This window comes from Beauveria bassiana (genome assembly GCF_000280675.1).
Source record: "Beauveria bassiana ARSEF 2860 unplaced genomic scaffold BBA_S00006, whole genome shotgun sequence".
Lineage (NCBI taxonomy): Eukaryota > Fungi > Ascomycota > Sordariomycetes > Hypocreales > Cordycipitaceae > Beauveria > Beauveria bassiana.
Window position 1 is genome coordinate 1,278,075 of NW_007930841.1, and position 16,381 is coordinate 1,294,455.

Sequence of the window (16,381 nt, forward strand, 5' to 3'; positions counted from 1 at the left end):
TTCCGTTCGGTTCTTTTTNTTTTTTATTTTTTTTTTTTACCTGTGCCCTGCGTCTGATTGATTGATTGATTGATCTGGCATAACATGGCACGACACATTAGCGTGGAGTACGTCTGTCGGCGAGTAATCGAGAGTGCATGCCACACTGAGCTGCAGCCTGGTAAATACGACAATGAGACTGACGAGGCAATGTATGGAAAAGCAGGGACAGAGACTCTGACCGAGTCTGTTGATTCAGAGGGACATGGTCTGATCTGATCAAAGGAAACAAGTTGTGCATTCGCCTCGCCTCGCGTTGAAGAATATGGAACAGGCAGCATAAGCTTGGTTGGCAACTTATGTTACATGGCCTGATGCAGCATTTTAGTGCCACTTTATTTGTCCCAGTGTATTGTGCTTTGATATGCAGCAACGCTGGCGCATGTCTGGAACAGCGTAGATGACATGGCTGCTAGTTGACTGAGACAAAGTCCACTAATCTGGGCAAGAACACTTTATTGCTTACCGTCTCTCTCTCTCTTCTTTTTTTTTGGTTTCTTTTTTTCTTCTTTCTTCTTGTTTCTCCATGGAGGCCGTTTTCTGGCTCAACTGTGGCGTTGACTACGATGTTTACAAAGTACCAATCAGTCATGTTGCACTTGTCTTGTCTCTTGCATGTAAGTGGGCGACGGAAGAAGCTCGCCATGTCTGACGACGACGATAACGACGACGCTTTTCAGTCACAGTAGGACATGGGGAAGGGGGGGCCAGCGCCTCTTTTTCTGGATCACCGGTAAGGATAGAGGGTTTCTTTTGCAGAGATATTAAATGCACACCCACTTTTCCCCGATTGTAACTGGAATTCCTCCCATCCGATGGGATAAGCGGGCGGACGCAGTCTTGATGATACGTTCAAAGGCGCAGCCGTCTGAAGACGTGCTGGCTTGGCGATTTATGCAACAGCCAGATGACAATCCATCAAGAACTTTTGGGCTTGTTCGAGGCCGTGAAGCAAAGCAAACGATGATGCGGTGGTCTCGGGAGCGGCCTCGACTAGGCCAGGGCGGGCAGGGAGCAGCTGTGTGGCGCCTAGTGGAATACGATTGGGTACAAACTAAGGCTCAGGGAACTTGCGTAGACCTGGGTAAGTGGTACGTGATAATTAAGATGCTACCCCTATGTTGGGCAACTGCTAGTTGACAGTCCATGCATCACAGAGCAGGCATTACATTCTTCATTTTGTTGTTATATACGAGGATATAGCAAGTGGGCTTGAAGCCACGATTCGTTGTAAGCAAGCCCCGTCTCCGCATGGGCTGAGTCTCGAGTGAAACAAGCGTCCGGAGATTTCTTTGTACCGTTCATAATTGATGCAGTATTAGACGCCTTGTATTCCGTCATGGCTGGTGCAATTAGAAAACGCGTAACGCAACACAGCCTTGTCATACGTGATTGTATCATGGTGATTGTATAACCTCACAGATGGGCTGTGTGTGGATGGTCGGGTATGACAATGAAGCGGAAGATGAAGTCAAGGCCAGGAATGAAAAAGAATGGGAAAAATAAAAATAGAAACCAGTGAAATGGAATCAAAATAGAAAAGAAATACTCACAGCCGCGTCGCTATAACTTGTATGATGACATAGGTACCAGCGAGTTGGCCCATGGTGCTGCGAGTAATGATGCCTGGAGGGCAGCTGCCTCGCTTCCAAGCACCTTAGTTACAGTGAGCAGACCGCTATGATACAGGCTGGTCAGGTGACAGATGCGCCGTAAAAGCTCTGACGATAGGCTCTGACAGAGCGTGCAGGGGGGTCCAGCGCCTCGGTTGCAGCACTAAACAGCCCAAAGACGCCTAATAAAATGGCAAACAAAATGTATAGAACGGAGGTAAATAGGGTCGCCCCCCCCTCCCCGCCTTCTCCACCATCCACAAGCTGACTGATTGACTGACAGCTGGACCTGCACCTGTCTCTCGGCTGCCCGCCATCCCGCTCGCCCACATTACCACCATGCCAACTTTGATCCCACACCGGTTCTTTTCCATCTTCTGCTTGACCGCTGACCCCGTCGAAGGGGCTAGAAGGCGGACAGCAGTTCGTTCATCGGTCAAGAAAGTAATGCCACTCGTCATGCAACACTAACCATCACCCATCCCCTCTCTCGTCTAGGTATCCCGCCATCACCCTCCGACTCGGTTGTTTGTCGCTGCCTCACCGTCTGGCCTTCCAGACAATGCGTATCCCGTTCTGCTCTCGCAAGGGTACTCACGAGTACCGCTTGCCAAAATTGTCATCTTGGACTGCATAATCCCGTATCGATGCCAACCTACCTAACCCCCATGTGCCGCATCGTCAGTGGACGGTCACGCCGATGGGCTTACCTTCTGGCACCTCGTCCTGCAATGTATTTCTTCCACGCCCTCAAGATTGCGCGGTGGCGGATCAGGCGGATCAGGCTCCTGCGCGGGCCGCCGGTGGGCTGACTCTTCTGGTAATTTGTTGGCGTTCCTGGGGCGGGAGCCAGTCAGCCAGTTCCTTTCTCTTGGGACCGCTGCTCGCTGGGCTGGGCCTCAAACCTCAGGGCAAAGCCAGGACCAGCCGCTCTCTAGCTTCTGCCACCAAATCGCCTTTTTTTGTCTTGCCCGGCGTTCCTGCTTGCCTGGGGCCTGTCTGTCACTGGACGCGCCACCCTGGCCCCCAGTCTCGCACGCTGCATCGGGTGCCTTCCTTCAACAGCGAATGACAGGGACCTGGCTCATCTTGCAAGGTTCAAGGCCCCCATCTTGTTCATGCGAGCCAGGTGCTCAAGCCATCCCTACTCCCCTTACTCGACTCGCGACGAAATCAGGCTACTGAGGCACCAATCTACCTGTGCAAAACCTAATTACTGGTACTCGGCCGCACCGCATCTCTCGAGAGATTTGGTGTCAATGGCTCGTCGCTAGCTCCCTTCCATCACCCACTTGATGTGCTTCCAGAACTTCAGAGCCTGGCCACCCTCTTGCCAGTAATGACCAGGGGACAAATATTCTTGGAAACTGGAAACTACTTGAATAATGCCGCATGACTCTGGCTTTTCCCCGATTCTGCCTCGACGACTTTCTATTCGTCCACCTTGACTCCGCGCGAGTCCACTGCAAGTCCACTGCACGTCGACAATCGTGCATGAGTCCCAACACCTCATCTGCCGTATTGTGCACACTACTCATTTCGCGGGGCCCCGATTTTCAGCATGTGTATCCGTAAACACCACGGTACTCGAGTAATGGCATCAAACCAAGGTGCGTCGATTTAAGCACTTGTACAAACTATGTGGGCTTACTCTATACCGTCACTTTATTTCTACGCCAATTCATTGCGCGGTCAAGCAGTTGTTCGCATGTTTCCTGCCCAACGCAAAATGCTCACATTGACCTCGCCCGCTAGATTGACTACGATACAGTCTAGGCGATTTCGCTTGACCCCGATTTTCAGATCATTTACGGAATGCCATGGACCAGGTACAGGCTTGCCTGTCTCAAAGTACGAACATTTGTAATTTTCTGACCCGGCCACCGGCTACCTGCCATTGTCCAGGTCGCTGCTTGTAGTTCGTCTGGCTCGGCGGTGCCGTTCGTTGCCGCCCCATTCTGAACCAGGTCCGCTATGACGCTGATGCCAGCCTGTGCCACTACCATGGTCCGGGAGTTCGCCGCCAGATGACTCCGGGCGAATTTTTTTTTTCGAAGGTTGGCAATGGGCGAGTTAGGCCTCAAAACGGTTTCCATATTTCGCCAGAGCTCGAACCAGGGGTGTGCAGGGCTCCCAGTAATTACCGAACCATTGGGCTCGACAATGGGTAGGGATATTCAAGAAGCACAAAGTTTATCGAGAACCTAGCCTTGCTACCTCAGGCCACCGCCAATGCCGTTTACTCTACGGATACTGCCCCATCTGTCAATCATCTTGGTCTAGCAGGTCCGCCAGCCGTGTCACTGACCAGTGGATACTGATGCAAGCCAAGACCGCTTTTTGAGAGCAGATATTTGGCATCGTGGATGCCAGGCAGACGTGCGCCTTGCATTTTTCTCGCGTATGTACGAAATCATTTCCCCCCATGGCTTGCCGGCGATGCCCGTTGTCCCCTTGTCGCCCCTGCTTCCGTCTAATTAATGATGTGCACAGCATATAATTGTGGCTTGTGAGTTGCCAGTGTGAGATCTCGGGTCCAGATGGAGCTACGACAGCAAAGCACAGACATGCAAGTACAAAGTACTCAAGTACCGATACATGACAATAGGAGCAAGTCCAGGCATTTGACCACGTCGGCCCCTTATACATGGCCTGCCCAAGTTTAATCAAAATGAATGGGTAAAAAGGAAAACAGCCACAGCTCGTTCACCTCTCGTGTTTCATGATGCTGTCTGCCTCTTCAGAGCCCCCTAACCGCGATTCCTAGGCCCGCAGAGCTCCTCGTCCGCAACGGTGTGCTCGCTCCAGCCTCTGCTGATGAGACTAGAGTTGGCGGAAGCCACCGGGCCGGACCCGACTAGTTGGATCAATCTCCACTACTAACAATCTCGAGGGGAAATGACATCAAGAGTAATCAGATATTTACTCGGTGCCTCACCATGAAAACAGGCACCATCTACTCCGGACTCAACCTGTTGTAGTGGTGCCGTAGATATGAGTGCTACACCACTGTCAGAATGTCATTGCTCATGCTACTGGGCTCAGCTTAGCGGGATTGCGAGACGTTCACTGCATGACCAAAAGCGGACGAGGGGGCCAAATGGCAACAAGCTAACGCGAGTGAGTCTATTTACGGCTGGAAAGGAATACTTCCGCCGCCACCACCTCTGCCATTACTTAGGCTTACCAGCTGCATTGTTTCGAAAAGGTCCCTTGCTGTGAAGTCAGCATCACATACTTTCGTGGTTTAGCTCAGCAAAATCGCCTCTCCGAGAATGTTGGGCAGCCCGTACTATCTCTTTGAGTGCTATTACGAGGCCCGCCACATTCCGTCGCTTACTGATATTCCATTGGGCAGCAACATGACGCCACCGCTGTCAACCATTTTTACACACCAGTACGTTGGGCTGCCAATCCAATTGGTACGAACTCTTTTTTACACCGATTGTTTAGTCGATTGCTCTTCGATTAGCCGGATAACTTAGCTGCGCCGACACCGCCAATGTAGCTGTGTCTCACTCGCAAGCGAGCTCATGAGCAGCAATCATACTGTGCTGTTTCTACTCTTCATCCTTGTCATGTGTGTTACTTCCTCCATCAATGTACTGCTACTTCTTCACTGGCGGCGCACCGCGGAAACTACCTGTGGCTGACATGTCGGGGGAGGATAATCTGCAAATCGCGACGATGCTCAGCATGGTGTGGTGGATCGGTGGCGTCTGCTGCATGGATTGCTGCCCTCTGCTCCTGGGAAATGGGCGCGCGCTACAAGAGAGGCTGCGAATATCACCATTCAGCCCATTAAAATATGCTCGACACGACGACACCCACCTGGCCGAATTGTCGCCCAACCCAGGACGCCTCACTTACTCGTTCCCGTCTGCCAGGATGCAGGAAACGGTGGCTGAGAGTAAAGCAAGCATCATAACAAAAGCAAGCATAATGCCCGTGCCGGATCCCGCTCCGCGACATGACCTGACCGCCGCCAAGAGCAGCAAAAACAGGCATCAGTATGTACTCATGTATGTTCTCTCTTTGCTTTTGAACCAAACGCCCGCACAGGTGTGCCACGCTTGCCACGCCCCAATACCGTCTCTCTGGTACACCATGAACCGGGTCACCGGGTGAACATGCAAACATGGTGTTCCAAATGAAGTGGGTGAAAAGAGCACGGGCTCTTCGTCCCGTGATGTCCACAGATTCTGGTTGGTGTCTGTGTGTGTGTACATGTTCATCGACAGTCGGGCCGCCACCGCCTTCTGTGAAAGCCACTGGACCCATAGGCTCAGCCGCGTGCGTTGGCATTTCAATACACAGGAGCAGGTTGGGCAAGAGAACAGCATCTGGGTCAATCCTGGCGATGCACGCTCTGCCTTGGGCTGGACTGGGCTGTGTTTGCGGTCAATTATTGCATCTCAAAGTCCTGACCGCTAGTTTCCTCGATTCACCTTCGTCAGGCTGCTCCATTGCAGAAGGGTGCATTGTGTCTACCGCTTGAAGCGCCATCAATGTGAGGGCTGCCAGGTTGGCTCCATGTATGCAACCCACTGCGCATCATTGGGGACAGCTCAGAGGCTTGCTACCTGCTGCTGCAGAACATTCGGTCAGTGAGCTAGCGACCCAATCAAAAACGGCAGTACCTTACGTAGCTGCAGCGGTTCATGCACTTTGAAATGGACAAGCAATGAGGTGCCCTGACCAGCTGAGTGATGATGTGTACCTCTGCGCCTGCCCCCCTTACCTACCCCACGTCAGAGGAGGCGTATTCCAGAACCAGATGAGCTACGAAGTATGTATGCTGCCCTGAGTTGTCTGCCGATCTTGAGCCTTGGACAAGTCCTGATATATATACCTACTCGGATGGGGTTACTCTGCGCTACGAATAACCGTTGGGCATTTGTACTCGCGACAGCTCGCAGCCCTGCCAAGCGGAGCATCGATGAACCTTTACCGCTTCATCATGTGGGTTTCTCTTGGTATTGATGGCCCTGAAGAAGGCAACGCTACATTGTGGTGCACAAGATTGTTTTCGATCTATTCAGGATGCAGTAGATTCGTGCAACTGTTCCGTGGCCCGTGAACGGTCGGCGGTGCACATGCCCGATACTGATCCCGTCGGGCGTTGTTGAAGCTTTCTTTTCTTTGTCGTCCCGTCCCGTGGAGCGTCATCTTGTGCAACTCGTGTGCAGGATCTCCCCCATGTGATATTGCACGATACGAGCCTGCCTCGCAGTGTGGAGGCAAAGCGCATTTACAAAAAAGATACCATGGACTTGCGTTGCTGAAATGGGGATCTGATTGGTGCTCGTGCGTACCTGTGAGTGCACAGGTATGTGCGGCATGCAGACAGTCTGCCTGCAGCATCGACTGTTGTGAAACGCTATGTGGGAGGACCGAAGGGGCCAATTGGGGTGATGTCTCTTTTCTCCCCGTCCATGAGATGCGTGTAAGCGGGGTGCATACTTTCTTTTGTAGATGAAGCCAAGGATGTGTTACCGCTTCATAGCCGTGTCATGTCGGTATTTGTCAGTGGGGTTATCATTACAACCTCGATTGCATCGCGAAGTCTTAGAGTGGTGCAATTGCGAAGCATTCTGGGGCGTAGCAGCCTGCAACGTGTAATTGTCTGTATATGCCCGCTTTGTACCCGGCTACAGGTATTATTACCAGTATCACCAAATAATAGTTGGGGTAGTATAGGCTTCAAACTCATGATGTACGTTCATTGGCTCTTTGTGCTATCTCTTTCGCCCAGCCAACCGATGTTTACGACATTGCTGCGTACAGTCGCACGCATAGTTTGACAAAGAGATGGCCGTTTCGCAAAACACAAGATAGTTCGATCGCGGGTTACATACATTCACGCACAGTTGCACACCATCGTAGACGGGGAATTATGTGCCCTTTATTTTCAAGAGGAAGATCTCGCCCGTCCGAATCCCAGGCCCAGAAAGCGATCGGGCAGCTACCCGAGAACAACAGAGCATCGCCACATGTGTGTGGCTGGTGGTGCGGTGTGGCTAGGAGCTTCCCCACCTCGAAACACCAAAAGCTCTGGAGCCTGATGAACCACCTCGTCCTTCTGGCATTGTACGCCCCTGATTTCCGAGCCCCAACATCTCAAGATTGCAAGACGCATACTGCATCAAGAGAGACCGTCACATTCAGCGCCGGCAAAGCACAAGCCATTTGCAACCTTGGCGAAGTTCCGTGAAGAAACCCCACGTCGTCCTCCAATCGGGAACCATTGCGGGCTTTGCGCCAAAAAGGTTAAACAACCTCGCAACCAACTCCCCGGGACGGGCTGTGATCTTACTTTCTTTTTCTTGTCTGAAAATTTTCTGCTCGTTTCGGATATCTCTGCCAGGATCGTTGGGAAAAGGGCCTTTTCTCCCAAGGGGGCTTGAGCGTTTCTCTTTTATTATTCTGTAAGACCCCTCACCCCCTCCCCCTGCAAAATGCTGGGCATGCCAGGCAGAATTCCGGGGGGAAGAACGACGCCCCCCCCCCCTCTTCGCGACACAAGACATGGACAGAGCGTTGCAAAAAGATTTGGGACCGCAGATAATTCACTGGGGAAAAGAAAAGACATTTAAAGAAGCAAACGTTTCATCTAAACAATAGGGACGAACATTTAGTTTCTTTCCGCCAGTCTCAAACAGCGGGAACTTTTCCGAGCAGTTCCTTCGCCTCCAAGGAGGGAGCAAAACATTACCGCGCTCGCTGTTCCTCGTCTTAATATGCGTCATCTGCTATCATTGCCCGAATTATGGAATCGCAAATGCTAACATCTTTGTCTTTTCTTTTTTTTCGGTGATTTCCTAGAACAGACGGAACGCGTTACTCCGCCAGCAAGTAGAGGCAGACGTTTTTACAACCTAGCACTGTTTGCTTTTTTTTTTCTCGTGTCTCGGGGACCGCTGCTGCTTTCTTGCATTTGACCAATTTCCTGGTACCAATACGCGGGAAAGATAAAGAAAAAGAGAGTCAACCGTGGTGATCCTGGCAAAAAGTGAAACCATGGCCGACGTACCCATGTTCGTTATCTCGGAGAATGCCTCGTCTGAACGTCGTATTACCCCTTCGTGGAGCATCGACACGTTCAAGACAAAGCTCGAGCCCATCACCGGAATCCCGCCCTCGAGCCAGCGTCTCAGCCTCAAGAGCTGCAAGGGCGCGGAGAGCATTGCCCTCGAGGCGGCCGATGAGGAGAATACACCCTTGAGCAGCTTTGCGCTGACCGCGTATGGCGAGATACATGTAAGTTTGCCTGCACCGTTTTGCAGTTTCTGCTGCTTTCTGCACAAGTCTGGTTGGCATGAGTGAGGAATATCAATGTTGCGTGAGATTGGCGTGCAGGACTGGCCAGATGGTGTGCCAAGTTCTCCGTCTACTTGCGTATATATACAAGGTGTCATACATAGGGCAATGAAAGTCGATGTGCATTTGCACAAGTTGTGGCAGCAATCATGATGGCGCTGATGGTTTCTTTTACAACTGCTATGCCCGTCATGGTACAGAAAGAGCTGGCCATGTCTAACGTCATTCCACAAAACTGGGCAGAATGGTGTGCTAACAGCCGCAACAGGTATCTGATACCCGTCCGGCGGGTATGCGCGTCAACTTCAACGACACCTCGGGAGTGGAGAAATATGTGATGCCCGAGGGGGAGTACGAAAAGAAGACGGACTCGGTGCTGGCATGGAAAAAGGCCCAGAAGCTCGGCCGCTTCGACCCCAATGCGCCAAACCAGGAGCAGATGCGTGTGTCTGGCTTCGAACAAGATATTGAGCAGCGCGGTATCACGGTGGGAAAGCGGTGCCGTGTTGGCGGCGAAGACACGCGCCGGGGCGTGGTCAAGTACGTGGGCGAAGTTGCCGAGATTCCCAATGGCGCGGGGCCCTGGATCGGAGTGCATCTGGACGAGCCCGTTGGCAAAAATGACGGAAGCATCGCTGGGAAGCGGTACTGGGGTGAGGAGTCGGCGATGAAGCATGGCGTCTTTGTTCGGCCAGAACGGATCGAGGTGGGCGAGTTCCCGGCCATGGATGACTTGGAGGACATGGAAGAGATTTGAGTGCCATCGGTGGACCGATGAGAAACAGGTTGCTGCATACATAGTACAATACCGTCTACGACGTCACGTCATGAGTGTCTTTTATCTGAGCACTGCCTCGTTATGCTTTGTCGTCTGGACAGCCATTGGTAGGACTATGGCTGACTGAGGGCAAAAGGTTGTAAACAGTTACCAATGCACTTGCTGGTGATTCCTGGAGGCCTGCAGAGTACAAACGGCCTTATTATACCAGTGGTCTCGAGGAGACGCCCAGCGACGATGCAGCTCCTGAAACGAGTATTGTTGGTGTGAACCGTCTTGCATTGACAGTATGCGGCAACCGTCTGCGGCAGCGGTTTGCGGCCTGCGTTGCAAGGGGTCAACCACGTTCCCGGGAGGAGGCTTCAAAACAGGCGCGGGCAAGTTTTCTCCCCTGATGTATTTGTCAGATAAAGAGTGAGGGAGGGGCAAAGTAGAAGATAAGGCGTCATGTTGGCAAAAGAGTCTAGACTTGCAGCTGCTGAGTTGGTGGCAGAATAGTGGCGGCCTGGGCGAAGCTTGGCTCGTGAATGATGGTGTTTGCAACTTCATGGCAACAGCGATAGAGGAGAGTAATGGGGTATTTACCCCCGAATTACCGCACGGTTTATTCTGACTTTTTTGTTTCGGTTTAGCCGTGAACGCTGGCTTCGGGTATTCTCAGCTCCGGATACCAGCGTGGTATCGCGCGGCCTAAATGCTCTTCATCAAGCAAGCCAGGTGCTGTAGTTAGTAGGGGACCGTGGGGACTTGAGAAGGCGCTTAAGGTGCGTGGCGCCGCGATGTTAAACAGTTACGGGGAACCCAGTTCCAGCGGGCTTTTGGGTGGCGCAGCGGCCATTCTCTAGCGGCTGCTCGCTGGAGCAGGTACTTGGCAACTGGGGTAGAGTAGGTATTTATTTAGTGCGTTGGTGCGGTTAGGTACTGAAGAATGTATCTCTCATGTACCGTCTTGGCAAGCCGAGTGCATTTTCCGAGGTGCTGTTGATGATTGTTTCTGTAAAAAGAAGTCAAAACAACTCAATAGACTACGTTATTACAATAGTCTCTAGGTGGCCGTAAATACAAGCTCCCAACGTGTAAGTCGCCAACAGGAGATGATTTTGAAGCTTGCATCTAGAGTGACGAGTACCTGCGCGTGCCCGCATCTGGTACTTTAGAACTGGTCATTGCCATCTCTACCGCTCGCCATGCCGCCTTGTCTCTCCGCTCCACCAACCACCGCCCGCCCATATCATAGGTACCAAGCAAAGCCATCCAACGTCTGGGCTGCATTTAGACTTTTGGCCCCGTCATCTCTCTCTCTCTCTCTCCTCTCTCTCCAACCGGCCCTGGTTTGCTCTTTTCCCTTCCTCGCCTCCTCGGACTAGCGCTCCTCATGCGAACAAACTCTACCACAAAGCGCTTCCACGCCGCATCGGCAGCTTCCGTATTATCAACCAAGTCGTTTGCGTCACTCTAGCGGACTGGTTTGCACGCCCGTCAAAAGTATCCAGGAGCGCCCAAATGCCTCGCCCGCCTCCCTGAGCAGATGATTTCCCGGGCTCTTTCGCAATCCATAAACCGAGTTTATCGGACCTCGTCGCTGTCTGCTGCGTAGCTGCTATCCCGCCATCGACACGACGAACTCAGCGACCGGCGGAAACCATGATGATGCGGCTCGCCCGGACGACGGCGCTCATGGCGCTCGCTCGCAGCATGGTATATTCGGCAGCGGCAGCCTCGGATGACATCTCAACGACGTCGCCGCAGACCGACACGCCCGACTGGCTCGCAAGCGAGAGCCTTTCCCTGACGCTCGTCAACTCGGCTACCCCGGGGCTGCAATATCCGGTACTGCCGCTGACGAGTAACATGGGCATGAACGAATCACTCAATACTGGTCGAGTAGGTGTCAAACTCTGAGCGGCTTGGAGCAGCAGATTAGCTAACACTGGTTTGCAGACGATGAACATCCAAGGCGACATTACGTTCGCCGACCAGAACAACTACTATAAACTTTCCGGTATCGGCCATATCGCTTACTTGTGCTGCGATGACGCCGACAAGCAAGACAACTTTAACATAAGCCCAAACAAGATGCTCAACCAGCTGATGGGCTCAAATCTCTCCGCCATCATCTTGTACTCGGCCAATACGAACTGGTGCTCGTTTGACAGAAACAACGGGCCTTCGTATGCCAGTATTGTCACCATGGCCGATAAAGGTGACGCTGCAGACGTCCTCACACATATCAAAGCAAGACCGAGCAACGAGACGTTGCTAGTAAATATCAGGGGCAACGCCACCGCTACCGATTCCACCGGCGACGACCGCGGCCACTCGACTGTCGCCATGAGTGTGCTTTACAGCATCACCGGCCTAATTACGCTGCTATTTCTCGCCATCATTATCACCGGTACCGTGCGTGCGCATCGCCATCCCGAGCGCTATGGCCCCCACAGCGGCTTCGGTCGTCGGCCCAGGCAGAGTCGTGCTAAAGGTATTGCTCGTGCTGTGCTGGACACGCTTCCCATTGTCAAATTCGGCAACGATGAGCAGACAAAACCAGATCCAGAGCTGGAGCTGGAGCCTACATCGACAGCGAATGGTGGGCATGGAGTGACTGCCGTTGCTGCGGGAGGACTTGGGAGCGGAGCAGAGTCCACCACCAACAAGGAGACGTCCAAGGAGAATCAAGAGAAGCGAAAAGCGACGGAAACAGGCGTTGCTGCTCATTATGGCGTTGGCGAGACACCCACCGCGGAGACTGCCGCGGTCGAGTCTGCTAGTGCGCTGGGCGGCTCTGAGCATGATGGCGAGCATCTCGGCTGCTCTATTTGCACCGAAGACTTTACCGTCGGCGAGGATGTGCGAGTCCTGCCTTGTAACCACCAGTTCCACCCAGGCTGTGTTGACCCATGGCTGGTCAATGTATCTGGCACCTGCCCTCTATGGTATGTCTTGCACTCGTGCCCATCTCTTATCAAGCAATACTAATGTTGAAACTCAGCCGCTACGACCTTCAGCCGGGCCGACATACCGCAAACTGGGCGACAGGTGCAACGTTTGAATTGCCACCGCCTCTGGCTTTAGAGGCCGAGGAGAATGACTCGACGGCATCGTCTCGCCACAGGTCACCCGGTCTACTCGACTTGAGCCGGCTGCGGCACCTGTCCCAGCAGGAGCGCATAGCAGCGCTTCGTGAAATGCGAGGTCAGACCGAAGAGCCACGTGGCGAGGCATCAGAATCTCGTGAAGCGGCCGAAGGCGAAGACCACGGACGCGCCGCCCGCTTGGCTGGCAAGTTGCGCGACAAGTTCCGCATCCGGACCAGGGCTCAGACATGAACGTTGACGCCACCAATGATTTGGCCTCGATGGCCAAGGCATTGGCTGTTGTGAACAGTCGTTGTGCAAAATTTAACAATCACAAACACTAAAATCAGGAAATATATATATATATATATATGCTCTATAATGTCTCTCGATTAGGACAGGTTGGAGTCTCGGAGTATATTGCTATGATACACATTACGTAGGGCGTCGGGCTAGCTGTTGTCTCTCAAAATCTTTCTTGTTTTGGCCTTGATACAAATGGAAAGAAGGCGCGGGGTTGCTTACAAGGTTAAGTTTTGCGCGAATTCGAATGTTATATTTATCGCCTTACTAGCTCTATCTCTGATTGTGCTCACCCTACCGTGAACTATGTCGGGCGATGGCGATGCAATGCAAAAATCCAATTTCTCGGATATGGCTTCTTTTGTCACTCTCTACGGAGTAGACAGGCTGTAATACGAATGCTCTCGCGTCGCTCTCAGCCGTGGCGTCACCTGCCACACCCAATCAGTCGGGTTCCTGTTCCGCGCCGTATAATCCAGCCACAATCTCGCTTGTTCACCCCTCGGACAACAGCACCGCCCTGGTCAGCCCCCCCCCCCCCCCCCCAAGGCCAAGCCAACTGAGCTCGCCTGACGGCGTGAATTTGCCTATTGTTCATGTGACTCTCGTCTTTGCGCTCCTTAGGTGGATGAGGCTTGGTGCAGGGAACGGGAAAGTCGGGGCGGACTGAAGCCGTTGGTTGTACAACAGGCAATAGTCTGCGTAACCGTGAAGTTTTTATCTTTGGTCGTTTACAGGGGCTTCATGTGAAAAAGTAACGACCCTTTTCCGTGGTCCATGTCGACTCCGAGAAGTCCTCTTTGTCTAGGGGCGACTTTGGGACTGTCCATTGCTGCCTCTCTGTTTCTTCAGCGACTTGTCGAAGATGAAGCCTTTGTGGTACCTAGAGTGAAGATAACAAATGATGCCTGACATATTGCGCCCTGTGACGGAAAATCCGCTTTGAAGCTGTTTATTATACTATAACTACCGGCAGAAAGAAGAATGATATATTAGAGCCTGGCATTTGCGACACTGGAAAGTAGTCTCCCACGCAGAAGGTACGCCCTGGGGCCGCCGAGCAACGCAGCCGTTTGAGTCACCTGCAGAGAAACCGTCCTCCGCTTTCGAATACTCCCTTCTTTTTTTCTATTTCTGATTCTTTGTCGACCATTCGGCCACTCTTCTTCTTTCTTCTTCTTTCGCCCTGGATCCTCTTACTCATAGAACACCACGAATTGCTCAAAGGACCAACGGGCCGTTCTAGACGACAACGCCACCTCAAGCATCCTACACTCTCTTGTGGAAGGCCGCCTTGTTTTTTTGCATCGTTTCTCCGGTGACGAGCAACAATACCTAAAGCCTGATGTCTTGTTTTGGTACAGCGTTTACGACACATTCTAAACCAGGCCATGACCTCGGCGTCGGATGGACCGATGCCAGTGCCCTTGGCTGGCCAGGTGATCAACGTTATTCTATCCCTGGCGGCCACGAATGTGCTGACGCATTTTATGAGTACGTATAATCGCTACCAATCTGACATAATTTGTCACAATGTCGCGCAATGTCTGCTGTCAGGGCTAATTGTGCTTTGCAACTAGCGCAGCGTTTACTTGTCATCAAGGTCTGGCGACGACTACCCTTTGTCGCGTGGCGTATGTTTCGCATGCCTTGAAACCAAGCTCTTGAAGAATCTTTTCACGATAACACTTACTGACACTTGTATCGGCTGTTCACAGTCGTATTTGCCATATACATAGACTCCTATTGCTTCGTGTTTGCGACGGCTATGCTCCAACACGCCTTTGGAGTAAACCGCAACGTCATTATTTGTCGCGGCGCAATTCTGCTATGTCTGGTTTGCTACGTGACGACAAAAGTACGCTACACAATTTTCAAAGCTGATGATTTGAGCTGACTGAGTTTTTAGATTGTGAGTAGTCCTCAAAGACTTGGCCACGTGCTGTTCTGACATTGGCAGTTTATCTATCTATTTCTCGTTGAGAAAGCAGTAAGTAAATTGTAAATTCCAAAATGGCACTTGGCTTAATTCTGATAGTACGTTGTTCGAGGAGCTGTGAAGCGACGCTTGCGGTCGAAGCTATACATCTTCAACTCGTTTGGTATGTTGGGAGTGTACGTCGTGGTCGTCATTCTCAATTTCATCTTGTATGTTTTCACTGGTCGAACCTATCGGCTAAAGGCTAACAATCGCAGTCGGATTGCTCGAATGGAGAACGGACAGTGCATCATCGGCATGCAGGAAATCTCCATGATCCCACTGATATCATTTGACGCCGTCGTCAATGTATATCTTACAATACTCTTTCTACGTCCATTGATGAGTAAGCCTCCGCAAACAAATCGCTTTGTTAAAGCAAGAACTAAAATTGAGAGTACAGACTTGCACTCGTATAAAAGCATGCCACAGACCAGTGCCAATGCGAGACTTCGAGCGGTCACCTTTCGGACATTTGTAGGCTCGTGCTGCACGCTGGTCAGCAGCATTGTGTATGTCATTGCCAAGCCCAGGAAAATTCAAAAATTGACAAGACTAAGCAACCTATCTGTATTGATGGCGCTCAGGGGAGAGCCGGCCTGGATATGCCTCATGTGCTGTAACTGCGACAGTACGTACTCAATTGGTCGGTTATTGTCTTATTAGCTACTGACGGCGGCAGTCTTATTCTCTGCTATTGTCATACAATGGGTGACATCGAATGACAACGCCGGCACATCCATCAGCAGCTCTCTGGGCGTCTGTCATGGCCATGGGAATGACGGCTTTCATGGAAGGCCTGCCGTGGCGCTTCGCGACCAGAATCGCGCCTGCCACAACTTTTCGCCATATCTTCTCGGCGCGGCGAGCACTTCGCCACCGACGCCAGTCGAGTTCCCGCTCAAGACCACGACGCACTGCTGCTCCGAAGGCGTCGAGTACGATGCCGAGTCGTGCGATTCCTTGAGCATGACGGCGGCCAAAATGCTGGCAGCGGAGAAGAAGCGCTCAGTCGTGCTCGTGACGACGACAATAGAGCGCGATGTCACAGCCATTGGATCCTTGCAACCGCCGCCGTCTAATCAGCCGCTGGGTAGCGCGTACGCCGACATCGAAGTGGCAACCACCGCAGCAGCGACCTTGGATGATGCGGAACGGGGCATCAAAGATATCGTGCCGTGGACGGCTTATTCCCTCCGCGGGCGGTCATCGTCGTGATTCGGAAGGGTCTTGGGGAGAGAGATCTAAAGAAGAAAGGAAAAGGGGCGGCTCTTGT

General features: G+C 52.2%; 3 protein-coding genes across 3 annotated transcripts; all 3 read left to right on the forward strand.

Annotated features, from left to right (window-relative positions):
• Positions 1–8,672: 8,672 nt before the first annotated feature.
• BBA_03164 (CAP-Gly domain-containing protein) lies at positions 8,673–9,729 on the forward strand (the record flags this gene model as incomplete). Its single annotated transcript, XM_008598261.1, has 2 exons — positions 8,673–8,912; positions 9,241–9,729. 2 exons carry the CDS (start codon positions 8,673–8,675, stop codon positions 9,727–9,729), a joined length of 729 nt encoding a protein of 242 aa, XP_008596483.1.
• A 1,665-nt stretch (positions 9,730–11,394) lies between these two features.
• Positions 11,395–13,076, forward strand: BBA_03165 (RING-7 protein; the record flags this gene model as incomplete). Its single annotated transcript, XM_008598262.1, has 3 exons — positions 11,395–11,634; positions 11,692–12,683; positions 12,740–13,076. 3 exons carry the CDS (start codon positions 11,395–11,397, stop codon positions 13,074–13,076), a joined length of 1,569 nt encoding a protein of 522 aa, XP_008596484.1.
• Positions 13,077–14,518: 1,442 nt separating this feature from the next.
• BBA_03166 (uncharacterized protein) lies at positions 14,519–16,323 on the forward strand (the record flags this gene model as incomplete). Its single annotated transcript, XM_008598263.1, has 8 exons — positions 14,519–14,621; positions 14,708–14,761; positions 14,846–14,985; positions 15,088–15,117; positions 15,166–15,275; positions 15,324–15,451; positions 15,509–15,736; positions 15,788–16,323. The coding sequence occupies 8 exons, from the start codon at positions 14,519–14,521 to the stop codon at positions 16,321–16,323; spliced, it is 1,329 nt and encodes a 442-aa protein (XP_008596485.1).
• Between the last annotated feature and the right edge of the window lie 58 nt (positions 16,324–16,381).